The sequence below is a fragment of the Xenopus tropicalis genome, chromosome 5, assembly GCF_000004195.4.
Source record: "Xenopus tropicalis strain Nigerian chromosome 5, UCB_Xtro_10.0, whole genome shotgun sequence".
Lineage (NCBI taxonomy): Eukaryota > Metazoa > Chordata > Amphibia > Anura > Pipidae > Xenopus > Xenopus tropicalis.
This window is the reverse complement of record NC_030681.2, coordinates 122,168,416-122,196,054: the sequence shown is the minus strand read 5'-3', so window position 1 is coordinate 122,196,054 and position 27,639 is coordinate 122,168,416. Positions and strand designations below refer to the sequence as shown.

Genomic DNA, 27,639 nt, shown 5'->3' with positions numbered 1-27,639 from the left:
TGCCCCCATAAGTCAGTGTGCCCCGTGGGCCCCCCCTAATACATTGGTGCCCAGCAGCATTTTACTCTTCGGCGGCTTCAGCAGCATCTTCCCCTCACGCGCGCCGCCTCTGCACTTTTGCCTACACGCGACCGCACACAGGCCCTTTTATAACGTTGCGCCCCGTGCGTACTGACGTCACCCGTACACACGGGGCGCAACCAATGACAGGGTAAAAATTGCGGCCCTGCCTACAGCACACCAGGCAACATCTCGCGGCACACTAGTGTGCCGCGGAACAGCGGTTGAAAAACGCTGTGCTATGTAACCTGTGCCTTTTCTTTTTAGAATGGCTGTCCCCATGGCTACACAGCAGCTTTGTTTATATAAACTATAGTAGTAATGTTTCTGAGGTAAAAACACCAGTTGTACCAGTGCATGGCAACTATGCCATACTGCAATTAGTTACTGTTCCTTCCTTCCTACTGTTTCTTACTTCACTTACCCCATATGTAATAAAAGGCACTAAGTTTGCCCAGTAGCAGTAAACTGTAGCGACCAATTAGATGTTAGCTTTCAAACAGGTGACTAGTAAGTTCTACCTGCTGATTGGTTGCTAATGGTTACTGATCCTGGACAACATTAGTGCCTTTTATTACATAACCTCCTTAGTATTGAATGTTATTGTATTTTGTATTTATAGCTTAATATATTATTGATCCCTGTCCATTCTATTATTGTGCAGTTCAGGCTACACTTTAATTAAAAACTGTACATAAATACCAGATTTCATACTCACAAATATTAGTAAAAAAAATATGTTAGTATTTACAAATAGGTTGTCTCAATATTTGGTGTATTCATAATCCAGAATATTGTGCGAGCAGTAGTCTGGGTGTGTTTTATTAAAACAAATGTGTTTATTATAATAATAACTTCAAATAACAAATATGTAATAAATTGCACTAAGTTTTCCCAGTAGCAGTAAATTGTAGTGACCAATAAGATGTTAGCATTCAAACAGGTGACCAGTAAATTCTACCTGCTGATTGGTTGCTAATGATTACTGGTCCTGGACAAAAATAACTCAAATTACTATTTAAGTATTTGAATTGTATTTGTTTATTACATATCAGTGACTAAATGTCACCTGGAGGTATTGAACACATCTAAATCCAGCAGGCTCTTACTGAAAGCAGCTTACTGTCAGCAGAGCAGTTGATTAACCCTGTAAATTCTGAGTGCCTGTGATAATCCAATTATTTGCAGGCTTTCTGGCACTTACAAAGTTGTCAGTTGTTGTGCTGAAGGAAAGCTGTAATGAGTGTATCCATCTCATACAGGTTCCCTTTCATGGAAACTGTTCGGTTGTAGCCAGACACTTTCACTGTGGTATGCAGGAAGTTTACCCAAATTACTCAAATTCAAAAATACCTAGGATAAAGGAGCCCATATGTAATAAAGTGCACAAAATAAAAACACACAAAGAATAGCAAAACTGGATGTTGAAGAGTGGAAAGCAGAGGGACTTAAACATGGAACAAGTAACTTTGCCTTCCTAAGAAGGGGTGGGAAATGGGGGATTTGATTCCTAAAAAAAGTCATCTGTTAGAGTAGACTAAGGGGCAGATTTATCAAGTGTGAACTTAGAGCTTACCACAGAAAAATGCACTCAATATCTATTCATTCCTATGGAATTTTTAATAGTATATTAATCAAAGAGTGAACTTTAACTTTCACCCATTGATAAATACACTTCTTAAGATCCCATAGAAATAAATAAAGAGTAGGTGAATTTTTCGGCGGTGAGCTCTAATTTCACACTTTAAATATATAATAATATATAAATCTGTCCCCAAGTGATGTTCAGACACTAACGTTGATTTAGAAAAACCCTGTTAAAGCTTTTATGTCAATGAAGATCCAAATAAAAAGGTTAAAGGAGGCCTCATTTTCATGTTATTGAGAGAATCTATGTTCTTTCCCCTTCCTCCACTTTATCTGCTTATAAACCTCAGATTTGTCCTCACCTTCCTTACCTGCAACTACAGACAGAAACAGGACAAACCAGCATTTGATAAGGTAGAAAACCAAACAGTTTTGTGGAACCCATGGAATCCCCTCTCCTTGGATCTGGCTACATAATTTGGGCAACCTGACAACTGGAGTAGGGGGCAGTTTTTACACTGTCATTGTTGCCACTGTATAAATAGGCACACAAACTATTATTTTATTGCTATTTGTTTTTGATTTATATATTGTTTTGTATTATAAGGCTTACAACTTGGTCATGGATCCGCAAAGTCCAAGTCCGAGAGAGCTGGACCTAGTTATAGGGCTCCAATTCTTCCAGCTGTGCAAATGACTACTGAACAAGTTAGTATTTCAACTTGGTTGAGTAAAAAGTGTCCTAATTGAATGATGAGAAATAATGGAGATGTGATGATATGTGTGTTACTTCTGCAATACCATACAGCTAATGTGCCTGGTACATGTATTCAAGGTGTTCATTGTTTGTAGGCTGTCAGTCTGGAATTTAAGGAAACAAATTCTTGCAGGTCATTGTATCCAATGGGAGCATCTTTAATGCTTCCCCCTGCTAAAGTAGAACCTGCCAGAACTTGAGTGTTAATCACATGGTACATTGTTGGTAGTTGGACTTTTTTTTGCCAACACTGGCTAAATTTGCACTTGGAAAAGAACCTAGAGCAGGGGAGTCAAACTCAATTGCACAGGGGGCCGAAAACCAAAACACACTTTAGGTCGCGGGCCGAACAGGATAAACATTTATTGAACACACTAAAATTCAGTTGTCTTTGCTCTTATGTAATTTTATTAGAACTGGGCACCTGGCATCTTTTTTTATCAACAGGGTACAGGGAGAGAGTACACTTACAGAGGTGGGGGGAATGTAGGGGTACAGGGAGAGAGCACACTTACAGAGGTGGGGTTATGTAGGGGTACAGGGAGAGAGTACACTTACAGAGGTGGGGGGAATGTAGGGGTACACGGAGAGAGCACACTTACAGAGGTGGGGGATATGTAGGGGTACAGGGAGAGAGTACACTTACAGAGGTGGGGGGAATGTAGGGGTACAGAGAGAGAGCACACTTGCAGAGGTGGGGGGAATGTAGGGGTACAGGGAGAGGGAGAGGAGCACACCTTTCATTTCCACAGCAATTCACTTTCCCATCTAACTCCTGCAAAGCAATTCCTATCAAATGACTGTAACGAGCTGGCGCGCACCACATGTGCACCACACTCAACGCAGTACAGGGGGGGTGAGGTGCGCACGTCCTCCTGAGTGCAGCCCCAAACGTCCACGGGGGGGGGGTGCGAGCCACTGAGCTCAGCCCCCCTAGACTGCGCACCACTAAATCACATTAATAAATTATTTGTTTCTTACAACCGCTTTAGTGACACGCGGTACCTGTGAACGCTTACTGATTTACTTGCTCGTTATGACCTACTGACAGTAAGCGTTCAGTAAGCGCTTACTGTCAGTAGGTCATAACGAGCAAGTAAAATCAGTAAGCGTTCACAGGTACCGCGTGTCACTAAAGCGGTTGTAAGAAACAAATAATTTATTAATGTGATTTAGTGGTATGCAGTCTAGGGGGGCTGAGCTGCTACCAATCTAATAATAAAATGATCCCCCGGGCCAGATAGAATTACATCCCGGATGTGGCCCGCGGGCCGTGAGTTTGACACATATGATCTAGAGCAACCAACAGTGATTAGTTTTGTTCAGCCAGTTGCAGGTAGCACAACAAAAGCAAAAGGGTGGGTTACTGCACTAATGCAGGTTTTAAAGTTGTGTGCTAAATTTGAATGGAAGACGGTTCCACCATCAGCATTCCATCAGTCTTTTAAGAAGATTTGCGGTTATTGCAGCAGTGGAATAAGTAGCTTTATATTTAAGGGAAACAAAAATAGTTTGTCTGTAACCACAGTGCCTAGATTGGTTGGTTTATATGAAGAATGGCTTCCAAGTCAATCATTAGGAAAGTACCCTCTAAAATTGCTATAAATGTATATGAAGTAACTACTGTCATAGGTGATTATGTACTCACTAAGGAGTTCCATGAACATATGAAGGCACAAAACTGCAGATCATTTTTTTACTGCAGTTTTACTTTTCTAATATCTGTTTAATAATTTCCTGGCAGAAGAAAATATGTGAATACCTGTATATTTAATATAGCTGAAAGTGACTGATTACATTAAAAATGTTTCTGCTAAATTTTACTCATTAACACTGTTTTGTCCTAGTTAAAAACTGAATTTGACAAATTGTTTGAAGATTTAAAGGAAGATGACAAAACACAAGAGCTAGAACCTGCAGAGGTAACTTAATCTTGTTTTTGTTTGTATTATTATTATTTTATTTGTATTGTTATTTAATGGACATAGAAAAGTTGATTACTTTTATTCCTTTTGCTGCAAAATTGTAAGAAATTACCTGTTTTTTTAGTGGGGTCTTGAGACATGCTATGGTTTTCTTTTGACCCTGCATAGAAGATGGTTCTGATACCCTTCAAAGAGATACTGACATTAGAAATTAAACCCGTTTTACAACTATTTATACTAATAACTATAACTATTTTAATTATAACACTGTTTTTGCTTGCTCTATACTTTTGCAATAAAAATATTTTCCCAATGCTTTTACATTACACATTCAAAAATCCGTTAGCATTAAAAACTCCAGCTGATAGGTTGAAAAGGGACAGGCAGGCTGGCAAAACCATCAGGTTTAGGAACTTAAAGTAACAATTGCTTACAAAAGTAGCTCTATCAGCCTAAAACGATCAACATGACCTATAGGTACATTTTTATGTACATTCATATTTTGAAGAGTAGCTTTTAGTGTCCATATCACATTAAAGGGCCTCTATCACCCTAAATAGCTTACTCTACCAGAGGTGTGGGCTAATAAAGCCCGCACTTTGGTTGGCGAATATATTAGTGATTTGGTTTTTTTTCTTTTTTTAAATACCCCCTGATTGCTGCATTGTTTCTAAAGTCTGATCTAAGTACCTGACATCATGCACATCTGCTACAATTGCTTTTTCCTTGCTGCACTGTGTTGTGATGATTGTTACTAGTGTGCTTCTATTTCTGGCAATTAGACTGATACCTGAATAAAGAAATTAATCTCTAACATAATTAGGGATGCACTGAATCCACTATTTTAGGATCTGGCCAAACCCTGAATCCTTTGCGAAAGATTTAGCTGAATACCGAAACAAATCCAAATCTGCATATGTAAATTAGGTTAAGGATAGTAACAAAAAAAAACCACACAACAAGTTTTCAACTTCCGCGTTTATGTGACAAAAAGGCACATTATTTTAAAGATTACGAACTGGTTAGATTCTGCCAGTTCAGAATCCTGCTGAAAAAGGTTGAACCTTGGCCAAATACCACACTGAATCCTGGATTCAGTGCATCCCTAAACATAAAGGCTGGCTCTCTAGGGATCGATGCTATAGCATTTAAAAAGAGATTTTGGTTTCTTCTTCCATATTTCCTGTCAAATTTTTTAAGAAGGTAATTGTTGACCTATTTTCATCAAGGCCTCAAGTTCAGAACATAGAAAACACCTATGCCCAACACTAAGGATTTAGCCATTTAAAACATCACTAATGAATTTACAAATCGGGTTACAGGTATCTGTTGTTTAATGCTTTTCTCTTTTCAGAGAGAACAAATGGAATGCAGGTGTCTGGTAGGTAGGCACTGTGAAGATGACATAGCAGTGGCTTTTGCCGTGTATAGGAAGGAGTGTAGAGAAATCAGGGCCAGAACTAGGGATAGGCAGAAAAGGCATGTGTCTAGGGTGCAATGGTAGTGAGGCGCTAGGCGCACACCTCTTCTGCCTGCCTACCCTGAGTTCTGGCCCTTCTATAGCTCCTCACCAGTGCAGCCCTTCTATGCTTTTTGTGCTCCTTCCCCAAGCTGTTTGTCACTATTTCCACCCCCTGAGCCCCTCGCCACTACTTCCACCCACTTTACTCTATTTGTTGCGACTTGTTGGTGGCAGGGCAGCAGAGAAATTTATTGCAAAGTGGGGGAATGCGGGAAGGAGGGGGTGCTTGGCCCAGTACTGAGAGGAAGGAGGCAACTCTTACTCAAGCTATTTATTATTATTCTTTATAGAGCACCTACATATTCCACAGTTTTATTTATTGTGCACATCTGTTCCTGACCCAATAGAGCTTACAGTTTAATATCCCTATCACTGACTTCACATTGTACATTGTATAGCTGCCAGTCACCATCAACACTCTAATAGATGTGTAATGTAAAGGGAATTGCCTGTACTAATTTTGCTAATTAAACATTTCCAGCATATTCTCACCCCTTAAAGTGTTAAAACTTTGTTCTATATATATCCTTAACAGTTTTGGTGAAATCATCTGTCATAGCAGATTCTCTTTCAGTGTGTTTTTTATTTTCTGACAGACCATAGGAACACAACTGCTTTCTCACCAAAAGCAAGCATTGTCTTGGATGGTTTCACGTGAAAACACTGAAGAATTGCCTCCTTTCTGGGAAGAGAGAAATCATCTATATTACAATACTCTGACCAATTTTGCAGAAAAGCAAAAGCCAGAGAATGTCAGAGGAGGGATTTTGGCAGATGACATGGGCCTGGTATGCATTTCATCACTCAAATCCCACTTGATCCTATTCCAAGTTAAAACTAGATAAATATTGAAAGAGTTTCATTAGTTGCATTAGTAATACACCAAATCCACTTTTTTGGATTCATCTGAACCCTTCATAATGGATTCGGCCAAATACCGAACCAAATCTGAATCCTAATTAGCATATGCTAATTAGATTTTGGATGGTTAAATCTGGGAAAATGGGAAAAATTTTCAACATCCGTGTTACATGACAAAAAATCATGTGATTTTTAGGATTCGGTTCGGCCAGAGGCATGGATTTGAACCAAATCCTGGATTCGGTGCATCCCTAATTTGTATGGATTTATTTTACTTTGCATAGCATTTTCTTATCTTTGCAATGTCACCTTGATAAGTGTACTAGTCAATTTCATGTCAAATAAGATTGTGCAAGTTTACTTTTGTTAGACAGTCATATTTCTGTGCTTTCAGATTTCAATATTTTTAATCCCTTCTGGACAGCATCTGATTCTAATGCAGTAGAAAAAGCAGTTGGAGAAGTAGTCCTTATTATAAAGTCATGGAACTATAAAGCAGAGTAGAAGTGCAAGGTTTTAAGTGTCTAACATGCTTTCTTAAAGTGCTCACTTAATTACAAAGGCTTTTTTGCCTTTGTTAGTTTGCATTGCCTTCTTCATCATGATATATCATCATAGATAAATAGATTTTTTTGTCATTGTAGGGTAAAACTCTGTCAGTCATTGCTCTTATCCTTACCAACTTTTATGATGGTCGGCCATTTCCAACTAAAAAAATTAAGAAGCAAGTGAGTATTTTATGTACTGAATTTTTATATTAAAGGACAATGAAAGGTTAATATAAATTAAAAGTAAGTCTAAAGGCATTCTTTTTAAGTACTTACTGCATATCTAAATTCCCAGATCCCTGCTTGCTTCTCTGAGATATGGTGCTGGCAGCCTACACCAGTGTGAAGACTCCAGTGACATCACTGAAATCTCTCTTCCCTTCCTGTAGGCTGCCAGCGGCAGCCTTCCTATTCTCTGAGCATGTGTGTAACTTGATCCTGTCTCCTGTTCTGAGCTACACATGCCCACCAGCCAATCAGAAGCGGATCTGGCAGAGGGGAGGGGGGGAGGGAATGAAACACATGTGCAGTATGAAGCAAGGAGGGAAAGGAAGGGAGAATACCTTTTTAGAGATGGCTGCCTATTCAAGAAAATGTGAAGTAAGTGTGACTGAGTAAATATTTGATTAGGTGAGCCAAAAGTGTGGGGTTTTTACTAAACAATAGGAGGACTATTGGGCAGTATGCTTTTTACATTTTGATTTGCATTCTCCTTTAAAGGTTATTTTTAAACTAACTCTGACACATTTTGCCTTAAGTTTGAGGCTCCTTCCTATACACTTGTCTGTTGGGGCCAGCGTTTGAAAGCTGAAAGGACTCAACAGAGGAAGACAAATAATTCAAAAACTATAAAATAATCAAAGACGAATTGAAACTTTGCCAAGAATAGGCCATTCTATAACATAGTAAAAGTTAACGTGAAGGCGAACCACCCCTTTATCGTTTATCCAGTAATGAGCGGTCTGTGCAGAATTTCCCAATTTAAATTGTTGATACTTAACCAGTATCATACCAACTGTGTGTATACAAACTCATATGCATGTGTGCACCTCCCCCCAAATATTCTTTGATATTTATTTATTTTTATTTGTTCTTTCTTCTTACCTAATGTCAGCAACATTTAAAACGAATATTCTTTCACATCATGCATGATCATTTTTGTTTTCAAAATGTGAATTCAGAATGTTTTGTTTCTTACTAAGAACTGTGCACAATTATTTTATTGTCAGGAACTCGCAGAAAGTGATGTGCTGAAGTCTAATATGTCACAAAAACAGTTTAAAGGTAAGGTCTCAAGGGGGTTGCCAGGGTGGTGATGGGACTCATTAGATTAGAAATAAGACAGTCCACTTCATTCCTCCTGAGCTTCAGTACATTTAATGTGCTCTGAATATGCAGTGACTACAGGTATTCTGCACAATGGTCTGTGGCCAGAATGCAGCTGATATGCTTTGACATTGCAGGATGTGTACATCAGATGGAAGGCTACTTCTACCTTCTGTCCACATACATTCACAACACATCTACAGGTATGGGACCTGTTATCCAGAATGCTTGGGACCTGGGGTTTTCTGGATAAGGGGTCTTTCCGTAATTCGGATCTCCTACCTTAAGTCTACTAAGAAAATTATTTAAACAGTAATTAAACCCAATAGGATTGTTTTGCCTCCAATAAGGGTTAATTATATTTTAGTTGGGATCAAGTACAAGGTACTGTTTTATTATTACAGAAAAAAGGAAACAATTTTTAAAAATGTGAATTATTTGATTACTGTGGAGTCTATGGGAGATGGTCTTTCCGTAATTCTGAACTTTCTGGATAATGGGTTTTACGGATAAGGGGTCCCATACTTGTACCAGAATTTGCTGTTCAGCTCATTAGCACTTAAAATAAAGTTTTAGAATAGACTTACTGAAGGTCAGTATATAATTTCTATTCCTTTTTTGATGGATAAACTATCAAGAATGCATAGTCTAATCCTTCCTGATACACACTTTGCGCACTGCACACATAATTAAACAAGAGGATTGCTTTAGTTTATTCATCTCTTTATGCTAGATAATTTAACAGTAGATATGAGGTAGTTTGTACAGCTAGGACACTATGGGAAATGGCATTTGCATAATTTGGAGCTTTTTAAAGCTTCTTAGTGGATCTACAGAATATTTTTAGCATCCTTCTACATCTTGTTTCCCTCTAAAGCAGCCAAGAAAACTGAACTTTCTACAGACAGCAGAAAGGAAAGTGAGACTTTGTCCCAAGAAGCATCCAGCAGTCGTCCTAAAAGGTAGTTCATAGAGCAAGCAGGTGGTAAATCATTTAAAAATTTAAATAAATAAAAATAAGCAATCGTATTCTTTGAGCACAATTATATATTGTTGTTGAACACAGGATAACAAGAAGAACATGGGGTTTGTCATACATACACAAGTACTGACGCATACTGAAACTTCTCCCTGGAACAGAAAGTGGAAAAATGTAGTAGAGAGTAAATTTTCTTTTTTTTACATTTGTTTTCTTGTCAGGCAGAAAGCCAGAAAAACTAAATACACGTACAGTAGTGCTTCTGAAGAGGATGAAGCTTGGCTTCCAAGAAAAGTAAAAGGTAAATTAAAAAAAAAAATAAAGCAGTTACATAACCTTTAATGGTAAGCTATACAGAAAACCACAGACTTTATGTTAGAGCATGTTGTTTTGTAAAGGTTTGGGGGGGGAAGATGGAGAAGGTAGTCAGTTCTTTTCTGCCTGAGGACACTAATTTCAAATGCCAGATTTTATTTTAACCCTGAAATCATGACAAACATGACACATGACAAACTAACACAGAGTATATGACTATATATTTTGGGACTACTGCCTACAGTATTTTCTGGTGAGCGTCTGTGGCTGATTCTTGCTCAGGCTTTGGCCAATTTTAATAGACCATTTACAATCAGATTGCAGTCACTGTGTCCAAAATGAGAATTTTAACTGCTGGTGCACCTTCTTAGAAGGTGCTTTGTGCATCTGCAGTCAAGGAAGAGCCCAAATGAAGGAAACAATGTTACTTGCCCATGTTATTATTAAAATTTAGTAAATATAAATATTGAGAAGGCAGAACTGGGTGTTGCCATAGTGTTCTAGCATGATGCTGGAGACATGGCCGATCAGACAGCCAAAGACTAAAATCTCAAAGATTGCACAGAAAGATACTAATATTGCACAGAAAGTTACTGTATCAAGCACAATTCTGCATTAAAAAAGTCAGTTTATAATGGTCCTTTAGGTCAATTGCAGGTGGGGCTAATTCTGATACTTTAAATGCCGTGTTTTAACTGTCCAAAGCACCCGCTGATAGGCTTCAATGTAAATTGTGGTGTTTGTACAAGTGCTGACACAATCAGTCTATCATTGGCTGCACTGGGCACCTTGGCACCACATGTTCATTCTACTAAAAAATATGGAACTTAAAGTGTCTGAAGTCTGCCATTGCCATTATGTGTGTATATGGTTTAAGCGGTCGTTCTTAATTATACAGATCACATAACATACCTAAGCTATTGCTTTTATTTAACAGCAGTTCTGTTAAAAGTTCTTTGTATTCCGTGTTTTCATTGGCTGCTAAAATTGTTTTCAAAAGTTCCTTGTTTAACCTCTTTCTACTGATGAGGCTTTTTCTCCATCTCCTGTCAGCACTTCATGTTTACTGTGCTCTTTGTGACTATACTCAAAGCATACACTGTTAAACATATTTATACTTCTATTTGTACAGTGTTGGCAGCAGCTCTCTCCACGCTCAAACAAATGCTGCATGCAGATTGGACTGACATTTTAATTTCTTGGCTCAGAGTTACACAGTTTAGATCATTAAACCAGTACATGCCTTCCAGTCATTTTAAAGTTCATTTATAAAGAATCCAGCTTCAGATAAACCCCCTTTATTACACGGCAGATCAGATAATCAGCCCTTAGCTAAAATGTAATAAATCTAGAGCAGAGGGAAATGCTTGACCTTAAACTTTTTGTAGGTATAAAAAATTTAGCATCATACAAAAGATTATTAGTAGTAAGTAAATTCACTAGATATTGTTTTGTGTATACAAAATTATTTTGCAATACAGCTCCTGCCGAATGCACTCTCCATGATGATGATCTGTTTGCTAATGCTCTTTTTGGGTTACCAACTGCAGTGCGGAAAAAGAAAAACAAAAAAGGTACAGCTTGTATTCTAAATCCATATTTGATGAGGGAACATATTATGAGATGTCGGTACCAGTAAAGGATTCCATATTTGTATAATATATGACCTCATTGTAACCTTTTTCCCAGTATACTTCAATGTGTGACTATTCGATTTCATAGTTAGCCTCATTATCAGTGCTAATGCTAAGACTTCCATACAGGTTTTATTCAGCTAATACGTTTTCCCTTTCTTAGGGGTCACAGTTTCACAGTCCATTTCAAAGGCTGGACCAGAAGGACAACGAAGAACAACACTTATAATATGTCCATTATCTGTTCTAAGTAACTGGATTGTATGTATTTCCTATATTCCATGGCTTTATATATATATATATATATATACTAAATATATATACTAAAGGATAGGTTTCTGTCCTTGTATGAAATATCTACTGTTAAATTTGTTAGGCTAGTGCCACACCATAAAATAAACACAGGCTGAGAATCTGGCCCTATGCCCCTAACTGTGTCACTGTGTCAGGCCAGATGCATGCACACAGAGCAGAGCTTCATCATGGAAGCGTGGTGAGTATACATTTCTCTTACAGTCATCTGTGGGACACAGGGACCATGGGGTATAGCATCTACCAGCAGGAGGCAGGACACGAGAAGAGGAAGAAGAGGATGAAACCCCTCCTCCCTGCTGCTATACCCCCCTTCACTTTTTGCCTTAACCAATTTTTTTCTAGTGTCCCACAAGGAGACAAGATCAACTTCACTCATCTGAATTTTCTTCGGCCAGATTCAATCTGGCAACAGGGGTTGACCCAGAGGTCTCCAACAGGATCCGATGCGTTCCACAGATGCATCTCATTGGACAAGATCATCAGCCAGGCGACCGCGGGAAAGAGCACTCTCCTCCCACAACCAAATAATCATACCTCTTTTCGTTTGTGGACATTTCTTTTGCTAACGATCTTCAAAGGCATCATCCTCTAGGGATTATTTATCCCAAAACTCCTTCAAGCCTCGCTTTGAAGGCCGTCCCAAATACTCCTGGCAGAGCAGATAAGACCTCAACAGCATGACTATCCTCATGGAGATCTTGCTGCGGTCGGAGGCAGACTTCTCCTCTTTCGAGACCCGTGGCTTAGTTTTACCACAGACCCATGAGTACACAAAATAGTCACCTCAGGTTATCGTCTCGAATTTCCTTCAAAACCGCAAAATCGGTTCTTCATGTCACGACTTCCTCCGGATCCCCACAAACAAAATGCACTCCTTTTGATTGTCCATGACATATTAGACAAAAGAGTGATTATTCCACTACCCCCAAGCGACAAATTTCGAGTTTTCTACAACAACCTCTTCCTTGTCCCAAAAAAGGAAGAATCCTTTCGCCCCGTCCTGGACTTGAAGAAACTCAATGCGTTCATTCTATTCCCTCGCTTCAAGATGGAGTCTCTACGATCTGTTATCGCAGCCATGAACCCAAAAGAGTTTCTAGTGGCCCTGGACATCAAAGATGCCTACCTCTATGTGCCCATTTTTCCTCCCCACTGGGCAACGCACCCCCCCCCCCCGAAAGCGGATTCTCCAGATTTCTCTCTGCCTACATGTATATAGTTAATAGTTGATTGTTAATCTTGATCATTCTTTGTTAACAAAACTGGTTAAGGCAGGAAGTGAAGGGGGGTATAGCAGAAGGGAGGAGGGGTTTTGTCCTCTTCTTCCTCTTCTAGTTTCATGCCTCCTGCTGGTACATGCTATAACCCATGGTCCCTGTGTGCCACAGACTTCCAGAGATAAAAGGATTTTAACGGTGAGTATCACAAAATCTCCTTTTTGGCTCCAAAATCCACTTCATTGGCCTGCACCTGGGCCAACGCAGTGGCCAGCCATTGTAAACCTAGCACTCCAAACGTCAGGGTCCTGTAGGTTATTTCATCTGGCTCCTGTTTGATGGTATTTAGACAGCCGTGCAAAATGTGTTTTTTTTCTGTTTCCTTAGAGTTGGTTGGGTTAAAATTCACATAAACCACTTGGAAAACGAAGGCATGTTTATAGCACTCTTCAAGGCCTGAAAATGGGGGGTCATTTAACCTAATGCACAGCTGTAAATACAGTTTGAGCAGCTGCAGGTCATATAAGAAATCATTGCAATAAGTGTCTCTCCAGCTATCTATCTAGCAATCTATCTAACTATAGATTGCTGCATAAATCTCTGATGGTAACTGATAACCCACCCTATCCTTGTCTCTACTTCTAAGATGTTTGATTCCTTTTTTGCCATTAATATTCATTAACTCCTGTTATCGTTCTAGGATCAGTTTGAACAGCATATAAAACCAGAGGTGCATTTGAATATTTATATTTATTACGGTCCTGAACGTACAAAAGACCCTAAAGTCCTTTCAGACCAAGATGTTGTAGTAACCACATACAGTGTCCTAAGTTCTGATTATGGAGTAAGTATGTTGCCACTTTCCCTGGGTTTGTGTATAAAGTCTGGCCAGACAAAACCTATCAGTGTTTGGGAGAGTAGAAACTTTAGTGAGAAATTACTTTTGTACCTTTATGCTTGTAAAGAAGCCCTATGCCTAAGGCACCTCATTAAACACTATATTATGAATTACACTGATGCTCTCAGAAACAATTTTTGCATCTCCTCCCCTTAACTTTAAATCTTTTGTTAATAAGAAAGCTAGCCATTGTTCAGCTCAGCTTGGCTAGCCCACATTTGCCTAAAACCCTTAAGATTTTTCTACATTTGCATTTAAAATTCATTAAACAGGGATTTATTTATTTCTTTTAGAGCAGGAGTGAGAGCCCTCTGCACAAAGTGAAATGGCTGCGAGTGGTGTTGGATGAAGGGCACACTATACGAAATCCAAATGCACAGCAAACTCAAGCTGTACTTAGCCTGGAAGCCCAGAGAAGATGGATATTAACTGGTAACATAAATATGATATTCAGCAATTACAAACATTTTATTCTCAGACCCAATATATTAAACATCTTTGTTAAACACATGGAGAATGGTAGCTTGGAAATGGCTAGTAACAGTTATCTTTGCTTCTGTGGGTGATGTAGCATATTTGTCCTGTAGTAAACAATGATAGCTTCTGATAGTCAGCTGTAAGTACTACTGATCTCTCTGTGAGTCCGTTGTCAGAGTAGAGGTGGCCATAGGTGGGCAGATTCTAGCTGCCTACATCTGTCCTTTAGACCGATTGGGCAGCTTATCTGCCCATGTAGAGGTACAAACAATGGGCCTGCCTGACCAACATCTGGCTTGAAATCGGGGAGATCTCGATCGGGCAGGTTTGATTAGGCCATTTGGGTCTCAACACTATTTTATTGAGTGATTGTGCATTTGCACCTGCGGTGTATGTTTAATCCTTGACTGACAACTGGCAAATTGTGTTCCAGCTGGAACAGTTTTATTTACATTAGATTATCAGTCAATTTGTGCTTTTGAAGACATGTTCTGTGACATGATCAGTACTATTTAGAAGCTGCAGAGAGTTGGGGGACTAATATTGGTGCAACATTCCATTTTCTAACTGTTCCAGTCTCACCTTGCTCATGTTACCCTGACTGCAAAGGTACACCGGCCAATTTCAGCTGCTGATATCGGTCCTTTAGACCGATAACGGCAGCTAATCTATTGGCCTCCCCAACCGACATCTGGCCTGAAATGGGGCAGATCCCGATCGGGCAGATTTAATTTTTCCCTCTGATCAGGGACCACATTGGCTTGTTGATGTGTTTCCCAGATGTATGCCTATGCCCGCTATTTCATTACGGATCAGGGACCATATGGGCTTGTTGATGTGGTCCTCGAACCGGCGGCGCCTATGCCTGCCCTAGGGCCAAACGAACGAATTAGCCCAATATCGTCCACCCATTATTAGGAGACGATCCGCTCACTTGGCAACCTCAGCAATTAGCCCAATATTGTCCACCTGTTATTGGGAGACAATCTGCTCGCTTGGCGACCTCGCCACCTTAAGGCAGGGCTGCACCATAGGGCTATTCAGTAGGTTTTTCCCCCTAGCCTGTGCAGTCAGGCATATACAGCCTAGGGTGCGTGTGCTAGATTATATTTTCAACCCCTTCTTCAGTGTTTTGTCCTGGTACATCTTAAAGGAACAGTAACACCAAAAAATGAACGTGTATTAAAATAATTAATATATTATATACTATTTCTCTGCACTGGTAAAAGTTGTGTGTTTTCTTCATAAACACTACTGCAGTTTATATAAATACCTTGCTGTGTAGCCATGGGGGCAGCCATTTAAATTGAAAAAAGGAGAAAAGGCACAGGTTACTAAGCAGATAACAGATAAGTAGCAGATTCCACAGTTTATCTGGTATCTTCTTATGTAACCTGTGCCTTTTCTCCTTTTTTCAATTTAAATGGCTGCCCCCATGGCTACACAGCAGCTATTTCTATTAACTATAGTAGACTTTCTGAAGCTAACATGCAACTTTTACCAGTGCAGGGCAAAAGTACATTATATTTTAATTATTTTAAAACATTTTTATTTTTTAGTGTTACTGTTCCTTTAACAGCAGACGCCACCCTCTCTTGTTCCAATAGAAACATTTCTGGGACATTTTGACCATTGCCCTTTTGGGCAATTACTATGTAAGCTACAGGGAGTCAGGCTTAGCTTGCTGGCAAAGTAACTGTCTTTCATAAAAAAATAAGATGACTGCTTTGAGCAGTAAATGGAAACTCTCATTCTGAATGTATGGAGCACTGATACTATATTTTACCATTGACAGTGAAATTTGTTCACAGAGAATATTCATGGTTGTTAGCTAGCTGTGTAATGCTACAGGTATAAATAGAAGAGAATGTTACACAAAGGTATGCATATCTTCTGTCATTTTGCACAGAATAGCTTCTTTGATTTCTTATATTAAATAACATTGCCAATAGGCATAATGCATTTTTATTTTAATAAACAGGCACTCCTATTCAGAACTCTTTGAAGGACTTGTGGTCTCTAATATGTTTCTTAAAACTAAAACCTTTCACCGATAGAGAGTGGTGGCACCGGACAATCCAGCGACCTGTTACCACTGGAGAAGACGGTGGACTTTGGTAGGACAACTAATTTTTGCAATATAATTACCATTAGTTAGTTGGGGAAGGCAAAGTGGTATTATTAAGATGTTTGCCTCCACAGTGTATTAGCCCTTACCCATTTGCAAATATAAAGTCTTATAATATGTATTCAGAGCATTTGTTCCAGTGCATTATTGCACCCATTACTTTGGTAAATAGCAAGAATCTTGACATTCCATGGTTTCTCCGTGCAGGCTCTAAATGTATCAGTATGGTGTTACCCCAGTGCAAAATTAAACTTCTCTTCTTTGATTGCTGGCTCATTTCAGGAGAGGGGAAGCATTATAACACTTGCACCTTTTACCTAGAGGCCATGTTATGTTGCACAACTACTCCCTTGCCAATATTAAAAAGCAAATGGTGCTCTACTCCTAGGAAAGATGGGCCTGATAATTGCAATTCTCTGCATCTGGTGCCTGTTACCATCAGTGATTTTATATGACACTTCTGCCCAACCTCTGACCAAAGTTTATTCTTTTTAAGCCGATTGCAAGCTTTAATTAAAAATATAACTCTGAGGAGAACCAAAACCAGTAAAATCAGAGGTAGGCCTGTACTGGATCTGCCAGAGCGCAAAGTGTTCATCCAGCATGTGGAGCTTTCAGAGGAAGAAAGGCAAATCTATGAGTCTCTGAAGAACGAAGGCAAGGCTGTTATTAGCAGGTAAGACTTCCTATGTTGTGCCTACCATTTTTGTGGGTGGTGGATAGGTTCTTGTCTTTAAACTCAGGATCATATATTGGTATATTGCTTGTTACTCTGCCACACATTTAAAAGATAGGGGTAACTTTTCATATACTTTGTTTATACTAAGTTTTCTAATCGCCCTAAATATTTTGTTTAAAGGAGAACTAAACCCAGTGCACCACACCTTGAAACAATACCTTGTCAGTATGGTCCGCCAAATCCAGGCACCATAAATAGTTAAAAGCTGTTTGTTTTTATTTATTGCTGAAAGCTTCCTTTGCACTGATCTGCGTCTTCTGTCTGGAGACATCACTTCCACCCATGAATGATGGAGAGATTATTGCAGGGGGAAACTTTAGATAGAGCTCAGAAAGGCACCTAGGAAAGCCTGCAAAGTGCAAATGGAGCAAATACACTGCTAAAGTCAATAAATCTTTTGTGTCATATTTTGCTAAAAGGCTTTCTCCAGTGCATTCAGTTCATTTGCCATTAACAGGGCAGTTGGAATATTTTTTCTAAATTAATTTCTAAAGCCTGTAAGTAGAATGACCAAAACAGTTGCCATTTTAAAGTCAGGAAGGAATTGTCCTATGGTTACTATGTATTACACATTTATTGTATTCTTTAGGTATGTCAGTGAAGGAACCATACTCTCACATTATGCAGATGTTTTAGCTGTGCTGGTGAGACTGAGACAGCTTTGCTGCCACCCCTTTCTTGTGTCAAGTGCTTTATCTTCCATTACTACTACTGGTGAGTGTAGCAGAACAGTAAGTTTTGGGTTTTAGGAAGTATTCTGGACTACGAGCATGTTAGGAGCCAAGGTTGTGCAGTTTCTACCTTCCTTACAAACTATGGCTAGTATGGCCCCTTTCCTGCAGCAAATAATGCCAAAGGGACTTGGAATTTCCCGTAAATCTTGCCGGGTGAAGTCTTATTGATATTGGTCAGGACATGGGACATTACAGAAAATTAGGTATGTGCTAAATTGACCTGAACAGCAGTACTTTAGGGATGATTTGTATTCAGTCTAATTCTTAGTACTCAACTGAACAAAATCAAGAATCTGATTGTTTCAAAAATCTGATTGTTGTGCCTTCACATGGAGCCATTGCTTCAGCCTGGTCGCAGGCACAATAAGTAGAATTCAGCGCACAACTGCTTGCGAATGCAGTGTTGTGTTCTTATCTGCAGGCTGAGGATCTACCCCCTGTGTGGCATTAGCTTTAGGGCTCTTAGTCGTCCGCGGCAAATCTCCCTTGTTGCAGGCGTCTAATCTCCCCGTGTACCAGAGCCCTAAATGTCCTATGACTTAAAGCTCTGGACAACTGAACGCAATCATGTATTTACACAGATGATTTGATACTGATAAAATTGGAATTTGCTAATTACTCCGTATTCAGCCTACTCTTATATGCTGGGTACGTGGCCCCAAGTTTTGGTGTTCCACTGCCAATACTATGCCTGAGTGCCCCTAGCCAAAGTGTAACTTATATGTCATCATTAGTTTAACAGAGCTAAAGTACAATGACAGCTTGTAGCAACCTGAAATAGTTACATTATAGGGTTCCAGATGATTCTTATGATTATTCTAAGCATTCTTCTATAAGAATTGCAGTGCAGAGTTACTCCTACAGAATAACTGTGATGTGTTGCTGCATTGCTTTTGCTTTGTACCCAAGGCATCACATTGTCATGTGTTTCCTTGCAAATCCCCAGCTGACTCCACTCCAGGAGATGTGCGTGAGAAGCTCGTTCAGAAGATAAAGCTGGTTTTGAGCTCCGGCTCAGATGAGGAATGCGCCATATGTTTGGATTCTTTAAACATGCCAGTTATTACTTACTGTGCTCATGTATTCTGCAAACCTTGTATCTGTCAGGTTATCCAGCATGAAAAGGTTAGTGATATGTGACCACGGATGTTTAACTAGGTGTTGGGAGTCAACTAAGAGCCGCAATTCTTCGTTCTATGGCAATTGTTTTATTTGTTATAAGCTTTAAGTGGTTAAAAGCAACCATTTGCACAACACTGCAGTTATGATATTGAGGGATATAACAGGTCTGATTCTGTTGGTTGATGGCTTCTTTTGATAGATTTGAGATTCCATCAGCTGGCCAGTGTCTTCCAAACTCCTCTGTTGCATTCAGTATTTAGATCTGTGGGCTAAGTAGTTAAAGGTATAAAATATGTATCTGTGCTATGTTTATGGTTATTAGGCTTAAATTAAATGCTAATACAGGTATGGGACCAGTCTCCCCGTGTGCCAGAGCCCTTAAAGGTGTCCTTACGTGTTAAGATCTGCTTATTTGATGAGCAGATTGTCTCCCAATATACCTACCTAAGGTGGGCGATATTGGGCTTATTTGATCGTTTGGCCCTAGGGCCAAACAATCAAATTCAAAGGATGGGTATGGGAGCCGTCGGACCCAGCATCAATGAGCCAGTGCAGTCCCCACTCTGATGAGAAAATCAAGCCTGTCTGATCAATAATTGACCGATTTTCTGCCAGATATCAATCATGCAGGCCCGTCGGAAGGCCCCATACATGGGCAGTTAAGCAGCCAAATTGGTCTAAAGGACTCAAATTAACATGTTTATCTAGTCTACTATAAAATTATTTTAACATTAAAGGGGTGGTTCACCGTTAAGCATGCTATAGAATTGCCTATTTTAAGCAACTTGGTTGGTTAAGCAAATTGGTCTGCATTATTTATGTCTTATTTAATTGCTTATAATGGGGTCTATGGGAGATGGCCTTTCCGTAATTCAGAACTTTCTGGATTACTGGTTTCTGGATAATGGTCCCATGACTGTACCAAAAACTCTCTATGGAGAAAGATAACCCTTAATTAAGTTTGAATAAAAAGCATAGCCCTAGATCAGGGATCCCCAACCTTTCTTACTCGTGAGCCACAGTCAAATGTAAAAAGACTTGTAGAGCAACACAAGCATCATACAAGTTTATGGAGGAGCCAAATGAGGGCTAAGATTGGCTATTAGGCAGCCTCTATGCACACCATCAGCTTACAGGGGGCTTTATTTGGTAGTAAATCTTGTTTTTATTCAACCAAAACTTGCCAACAAGTCAGGAATTCAAAAATAACTACCTGGTTTGGGGGCACTGAGAGCAACATCGAAGGGGTTGGTAAGCAACATGTAGCTCACGAGCCACTGGTTGGGGATCCCTGATCTAGATCTTCACACAGAGTACAATAGGGTTTTCATGAGATGAATAAAAAGTTTCCCCCTTCAACTACACTGACCTGGGACACGTGTCAGGCAGGATCAGATTGAAATTTGGAGCGTCATTGTGGGTTGCGTGCCATTCAGACTGGGGTGCAGAAGTACTGAATGGAGCAAGAAGATGCAGGTAGGGGTTGGGTGCAGGAACTACAATGGCAGTATTTTGCAGCTTTGCGTCGGGTGCTATTTGAGTTTTGTTTTTGTTTAACCCCACATTACTACTAGACATTTTTGAGGCTCATATACAGTGGAGGAAATAATTATTTGACCCCTCACTGATTTTGTAAGTTTGTCCAATGACAAAGAAATGAAAAGTCTCAGAACAGTATCATTTCAATGGTAGGTTTATTTTAACAGTGGCAGATAGCACATCTAAAGGAAAATCGAAAAAATAACTTTAAATAAAAGATAGCAACTGATTTGCATTTCATTGAGTGAAATAAGTTTTTGAACCCTCTAACAAAAAACAGAGGTCAAACGTTTCTTGTAATTGATGACCAAGTTTGCGCACATTTTAGGAGGAATGTTGGTCCACTCCTCTTTGCAGATCATCTCTAAATCCCTAAGGTTTCGAGGCTGTCTCTGTGCAACTCTGAGCTTGAGCTCCCTCCATAGGTTTTCTATTGGATTAAGGTCCGGAGACTGACTAGGCCACTCCATGACCTTAATGTGCTTCTTCTTGAGCCACTCCTTTGTTGCCTTTGCTGTATGTTTTGGGTCATTGTCGTGCTGGAACACCCATCCACGACCCATTTTCAGTTTCCTGGCAGAGGGAAGGAGGTTGTCGTTCAGGATTTCACGATACATGGCTCCGTCCATTTTCCCGTTAATGCGAATAAGTTGTCCTGTGCCCTTAGCAGAAAAACACCCCCAAAGCAAAATGGTTCCACCCCCATGCTTGACGGTGGGGACGGTGTTTTGGGGGTCATAGGCAGCATTTTTCTTCCTCCAAACACAGCGAGTTGAGTTAATGCCAAAGAGCTCTATTTTGGTCTCATCAGACCACAGCACCTTCTCCCAGTCACTCACAGAATCATTCAGGTGTTCATTGGCAAACTTCAGACGGGCCTGCACATGTGCCTTCTTGAGCAGGGGGACCTTGCGAGCCCTGCAGGATTTTAATCCATTGCGGTGTAATGTGTTTCCAATGGTTTTCTTGGTGACTGTGGTCCCTGCTAATTTGAGGTCATTAACTAACTCCTCCCGTGTAGTTCTAGGATGCTTTTTCACCTTTCTCAGAATCATTGACACCCCACGAGGTGAGATCTTGCGTGGAGCCCCAGAGCGAGGTCGATTGATGGTCATTTTGTGCTCCTTCCATTTTCGAACAATCGCACCAACAGTTGTCACCTTCTCTCCCAGCTTCTTGCTAATGGTTTTGTAGCCCATTCCAGCCTTGTGCAGGTCTACAATTTTGTCTCTGACATCCTTGGACAGCTCTTTGGTCTTTCCCATGTTGGAGAGTTTGGAGTCTGCTTGATTGATTGATTCTGTGGACAGGTGTCTTTTATACAGGTGACTAGTTAAGACAGGTGACCTTAATGAGGTTGACTAATTGAGTAGAAGTGTCTAACCACTCTGTGGGAGCCAGAACTCTTAATGGTTGGTAGGGGTTCAAAAACTTATTTCACTCAATGAAATGCAAATCAGTTGCTATCTTTTATTTAAAGTTATTTTTTCGATTTTCCTTTTGATGTGCTATCTGCCACTGTTAAAATAAACCTACCATTGAAATGATACTGTTCTGAGACTTTTCATTTCTTTGTCATTGGACAAACTTACAAAATCAGTGAGGGGTCAAATAATTATTTCCTCCACTGTATAAGGAAGTGAGAGTTACACATGAAAGTAGAAAACCTCTGTTTATCTGTTCAGCAAGAAGCCAAATGCCCCCTGTGCAGGGGTTCCTTACGGCTGGATCAGTTGGTCGAGTGTCCCCAGGAAGACCTAGATTCCAGTATAAATAAGAAGCTGGAGCAGAATTGGATGTGCAGTACTAAAGTAAGCGAAGGCAGAACTGGCACCACCCCTCATCCTGCTTGCAAATTTCACTGCTTCTAAATCTCTGTTTTACATTTTATTTCAGATAAATGCCCTAATGCATGCCTTGGTGGATCAGAGAAGGAAGGATGCAACAGTTAAAAGTATTGTTGTGTCTCAGTTCACCTCCTTCTTATCTGTGATTGAAGTGGCACTTCGGTAAGAGTATATTTATTATGTTTAGTCCTTGCTGCTAAGTATTACTTGTAACCATAGACGCTGCATCCTAATTTATATTACAAACTATATTGACTAGGTCTAATTGAATCAAAACAGAAGAGGTCACTACTTGTGCAGCAGCATGGGTTTTGCTTCAATGGGGGGGGGGGATATAGATTGAACACTACCCTCAGATACAGTGTACAGTGGATTCTCCTGCAGTCATTGAACTCCAGTAGACCCTTTAGCCATTACTAGCCCAGATATGGGCATGTAGGGTGGCAAGTCAGGGTGTTCTATTGACAGATAATCCTGCAATCATTGTAACTGAAATGGAAAGGAAGTGGAACCACAGCTTCTCTTAATTTGCTGTTTTGATCATTCTGGCAGTTGGCCTGAACAATTAAACCACAGAAGAATATAAATGTTTCTATGCAATATGTATGACTGCTGGTATGATATCAGTTTAGATAATATACAGGTCAGTTCTTATATGCCAACTATAAGGAGAGATTTCTTTGTGACAAGACCTCCCAAAAGTTCCTTGTGAACGCACAAGAACAAATGTAACAGGGCTTAAAGGGCACCTATTCATAAAATTTGTTTCTTTCAACTCCAGATGGGGACAACATTAGTGGCGTGGGCAGTTATGTTAGTGATACTGAGTCATACTCAGTGTGTGTGCTGGCTTACTCAATATCTGTATGAACTACAAATGATACACGGGAGCACTTGCCGCTCATAACCCAGTGTGCTACTCGCGGACCGACTCCCAGACTAGCGGAGCACCAAAAGGTAAAAAAGGCACATGCATTTTTACACCAATGACTGAATAAAGACTACTTTTTAATCTTTATCCTTTTGGTGCTCCGCTATTTTTCTATTTCCTCAATATCTATATGACCTGGAGTTAGATTGGACTCACATGCGCAAATTAAGTGAGCTGGGACACATGTTCAGTATTCAGTGCCAGCACTGGGAGTGAGCTCCCCTTCCAGAGTGTAAGCTATCATCTCCAGTCAGGAAACCAAATGTACATTGAGACACACATGTAGATCCCATATAGATAGAGATGCCATGAGATGAATATCTCACAAGCTGCTAAGGCATTGGCAAGTCCTTTTAGTTTGTGTAACAGCAAAAAAATCCAGTAACACACTGAAATTGCAAGCCATGTAAAAAAGTGTTTTATTTGCAAATAAAACACTTTTTTGCACGGCTTGCAATTTCAGTGTGCTACTGGATTTTTTTGCTGTTGAATATTGACCCACATGCAAGGTGGGGTTCTTCCAGTAATTTGCACCGGATACCCTTATGGGTATGCAGAGGGCTGAGCTCCCCAATTCAACTGCTACTTTTAGTTTGTGTAGACCTGTGTTTAAAGCAGATGGAGTAAATTAATCTCAAGCAGCATTTAAGGGGGAGCAACGACTTCATGTAACTAATACCACATAATTTTCTGTAATACTGGAATCTCCACTAGCTGTTATGTAATCTGGTTCCTGCTGTTAGTGGATTGGTGCTAAGTCAGAATTTTTCTTCCGTGTGCTGACTACTGTTGTCATAGAAACCTTACACTGTCCTAATTTTTGTGTGTAGAGAGTCGGGCTTCATGTTTACACGCTTGGACGGCTCAATGACACAGAAAAAGCGAACCGAAGCAATTCAGAGCTTCCAGAGGCCAGACGCACAGTCACCAACCATTATGCTCCTGTCACTGAAAGCTGGAGGGGTTGGTTTAAACTTGACCGCTGCTTCGAGAGTGTTTTTAATGGATCCTGTAAGTAAACACAAACTCCTCTAGGAGATCAACAGCTATTTCTAATATTATGTCACAAATATTTATTGTAAGACAATTCAGAGCTCAAAATCTTAAGGTAAGCAGCAATGTCTGATATGAAACCACAAGAGCTGATCAATAACTGACAGATAGAAGCATGTACACTAGAATAATGGGTTTCTAGATAAGCGATCCCAAAGCTATAGAATTAGCAAATAAATATCGGGGACACAGCCATGCTAATATTAGGGGATTTGTTATGTAACTGTAGGCATGGAATCCTGCTGCTGAAGAGCAATGCTTCGATCGGTGCCACAGACTCGGCCAGACCAAGAAAGTGATCGTAACCAAGGTACTGGACTTTGCTGAAAGTACCATTTGCAATTGTATTGCTGTTTCCTAATGCGGTCTCTCTGTATTCCCAGTTTGTGGTACGGAATTCAGTGGAAGAAAATATGCTAAAAATTCAAAGCAAAAAGCGAGAACTTGCTGCGGGAGCTTTTGGGAAAAAGAAATCTAGTTCCAGTCAGTTAAAACAAGCGCGGATTGAAGACATAAGGACTCTGGTTGATTTATAAAGCTCTCGTCACTTGGGACAGTGTTACTTTTATCTGAAGATTTATTTTGTACAAAAAAAAGTTGACACTGTGTTTAACCATTTTGTGACCAGAGTGTGTGGCCTTTAACCCACTAATAAAGTGGAATGGAAAGAGTGGGTGTTGGTCTTTACAGGATTGAATGCAGTGTATGTGTGTGGGTGGCTAGGTAGGAGGGGGATTGATTGCAGATGTACTGAAGCGAAATAAGTTCATCACCCTAAATTTAAAGGGATACTGTCATGATCTTGAACATGATTTGAACTGCTTTCAGGTAACCTATTGTTTCTCCTACTCCCATGTAACTGGAGGAGTCCCAAGCCAGATTTGCATTTCTTATTATTGAGTGCTATTCTGATACCTACTGGGAGCTGCTATCTTGTTCCCTTCCCATTGTTCTGCTGATCGGCTGCTGGGAGGGGGGTGATATCACTCCAACTTGCAGCTCAGCAGTTAAGGGCTCTGGCACACGGGGGAGATTAGTCGCCCGCGATTAACTCCCTGTTCGCGGGCGACTAATCTCCCCGAGTTGCCTACCCCTGCCATCCCACCGGCGAACATGTAAGTCGCCGGCGGGATGGCAGACGCGGCGGCGCGATTTCGCGCAAATCGCCGAAAAAGACTCGCGAGTCTTTTTCGCCGATTTCCGGAAATCGCCCCGCCGCGATGGCAGGCCGGTGGGATGGCAGGGGTAGGCAACTCGGGGAGATTAGTCGCCCGCGAACAGGGAGTTAATCGCGGGCGACTAATCTCCCCCGTGTGCCAGAGCCCTAAGTGTGACTGAAGTTTATCAGAGCACAAGTCACATGGTTGTGGCACCCTGAGAAATGAAGAATATGGCTAGCCCCAAGTGAAACTTCAAAATTAAAAAAAAAAAATCAGCATTTTTAAAAAATTGGTTTCAGTGCAGGATTCTGTTGGAGAAGCTCTATTAACTGATGCATTTGGGGGGAACTTTTCCCATGATGGTATTCCTTTAAGATAGGCACACATTGGCTAATCCTTCATGGCATTAAAGGGGACATATTGGATAAATGGGAAAACCCTAATTTTGTAGGCAATTATGAATAATATACGGTGCTGGTTTCCCTTTGTGCTAAACATTAATCCTCTCTGTAACAATGGCTCCTTTATTGGAGCTCCTTATAGATCCTTTCACTTCTCCTTCCGAGTTTGAAATGGAGAGTGGGCGTGTCCTAACGGTCCCTGCCAGAAGCACAGTAGGAGGGGGGAGAGCCAATCACAGCCCTGAACTCCCACAAGCAAAGACAGGCTTCAGTTCCCTATCAGGTCAGCCTAGCTGCTGATTGGTTCCTATCCTACAGTGCAGTGTACGGAGGGCCGCCGGCTCCCCAGCTCATCCAGAGAATTCAGCCAGCAGGAAGTGGAGCAGATGGGCGGGGCTAGTGGGGTTTTTTGTGGAATTTCTCAATAAATCAGTCCAAAACGCAACTTTTTAAGCACAATCCTTCTATATCTAGAGGAGTATAATTCACTGGTACATTGTTAATTTTTATAGGATATGTCTCCTTTAACCCAAGTGGCCTATAGAGTAAACAGATGGGTATAAGTACATGTTCATTTGTTCGGGATCCTCCCTTACTAAATCTGCTAGGTAACATGGTGCTTCAATAAAGGTGTTGATGGGTATAGGTGCATGGCCCCAAACCCTTTAGCTAAGGCAGAGGGTAACTGCAGCACTCACAATTTATCTAAAAATGAACAAGTAATAAGGTAACGCTTTTTTGCTGTGGTGCCATTAAAGAATGAAAGTAAAATAAGCATCGTCAGCCTTCAATTAAAAAACGAAAGCCCCTCTCCTAAATCATAATTGCTTATAATGCATGCTTAGTTCTGGCACTGTAGCCCCCTGAAGTTCTGCTCAGTTCTACCAGTTAGTAGTTGATGCAACTTCATGTCCCTTAGGTAACTGACGGAATGCGCTTGGACAAGCTAAATTGTGTTGCATTGGAAACCAGTCGCAAAGTTCCCTAGTGTTGGCATTATGCTGGTTGACAGGATTTTCAGTGATGGTGCATGGTCATGTGACCTATGCATCATTGCCGGAACTGTTACAAGCAGGCAAGGAAGAAAGTAGTGGGTTTGGGAGAATCACTGCACATGTTCCCGTCTCTTTTAGATTTTCACATGAGGGAAAAAAGTACATAGATTGCCATTGCAGTCATATTGTTATTGAGGCAACTTTCCTTGTACTTTAAAGATGATTAGGATGGATTCAGTATGTGTATCTGAAAAAACCTGCATTAGTTAAATTGCTGGCAGTGTATATAAAGTATTGGTGATTTAATGTCCATTCTGCCAACGGAAAAGTTTTTTTTTTTCTGATTAGTGAATCAGTTTACATTATTCAGCACAGATGCCTTATTCTTTATGCTTACTAATGTGTTGGCTGTACAAATAAACCATTTATAGCTCAAACGATCAAGGAAAAATAAAACCTCAGTTCTTCCCTGGAGTTGGTTCTATTTCTAACATAAACCATCCATAAAAATGTACAGTTGAGCACGAAGATTAATGAATGAAGCCCATTGTAGGCTGTTGGCCAATCCC

General features: G+C 40.3%; 1 protein-coding gene across 5 annotated transcripts in view; it reads left to right on the top strand.

Annotated features, from left to right (window-relative positions):
• hltf (helicase-like transcription factor) overlaps positions 1 to 25,185 on the top strand; it is a 33,891-nt gene extending 8,706 nt beyond the window's left edge. Inside the window, exons 5-24 of one of the 5 annotated variants that reach the window (XM_002937336.4) lie at positions 2,255 to 2,355; positions 4,252 to 4,326; positions 6,448 to 6,639; positions 7,357 to 7,440; positions 8,490 to 8,544; positions 9,467 to 9,548; positions 9,787 to 9,866; positions 11,362 to 11,454; positions 11,678 to 11,775; positions 13,747 to 13,890; positions 14,238 to 14,376; positions 16,403 to 16,538; positions 17,046 to 17,225; positions 17,878 to 18,002; positions 18,969 to 19,147; positions 22,369 to 22,494; positions 22,580 to 22,692; positions 24,292 to 24,472; positions 24,744 to 24,824; positions 24,898 to 25,185. In XM_002937336.4, the coding sequence (XP_002937382.2) occupies positions 2,255 to 2,355; positions 4,252 to 4,326; positions 6,448 to 6,639; positions 7,357 to 7,440; positions 8,490 to 8,544; positions 9,467 to 9,548; positions 9,787 to 9,866; positions 11,362 to 11,454; positions 11,678 to 11,775; positions 13,747 to 13,890; positions 14,238 to 14,376; positions 16,403 to 16,538; positions 17,046 to 17,225; positions 17,878 to 18,002; positions 18,969 to 19,147; positions 22,369 to 22,494; positions 22,580 to 22,692; positions 24,292 to 24,472; positions 24,744 to 24,824; positions 24,898 to 25,050 (2,417 nt within the window). In that variant the 3' untranslated portion in view covers positions 25,051 to 25,185. Of the gene's footprint in view, positions 1 to 2,254; positions 2,356 to 4,251; positions 4,327 to 6,447; positions 6,640 to 7,356; positions 7,441 to 8,489; positions 8,545 to 9,463; positions 9,549 to 9,786; positions 9,867 to 11,361; positions 11,455 to 11,677; positions 11,776 to 13,746; positions 13,891 to 14,237; positions 14,377 to 16,402; positions 16,539 to 17,045; positions 17,226 to 17,877; positions 18,003 to 18,968; positions 19,148 to 22,368; positions 22,495 to 22,579; positions 22,693 to 23,311; positions 23,488 to 24,291; positions 24,473 to 24,743; positions 24,825 to 24,897 lie in introns of those variants that run through there. The other 4 variants (XM_004914362.3, XR_004222717.1, XM_018094440.1 and 1 more) reach the window with 4 other exon arrangements.
• The last annotated feature ends 2,454 nt before the right edge of the window (positions 25,186 to 27,639 follow it).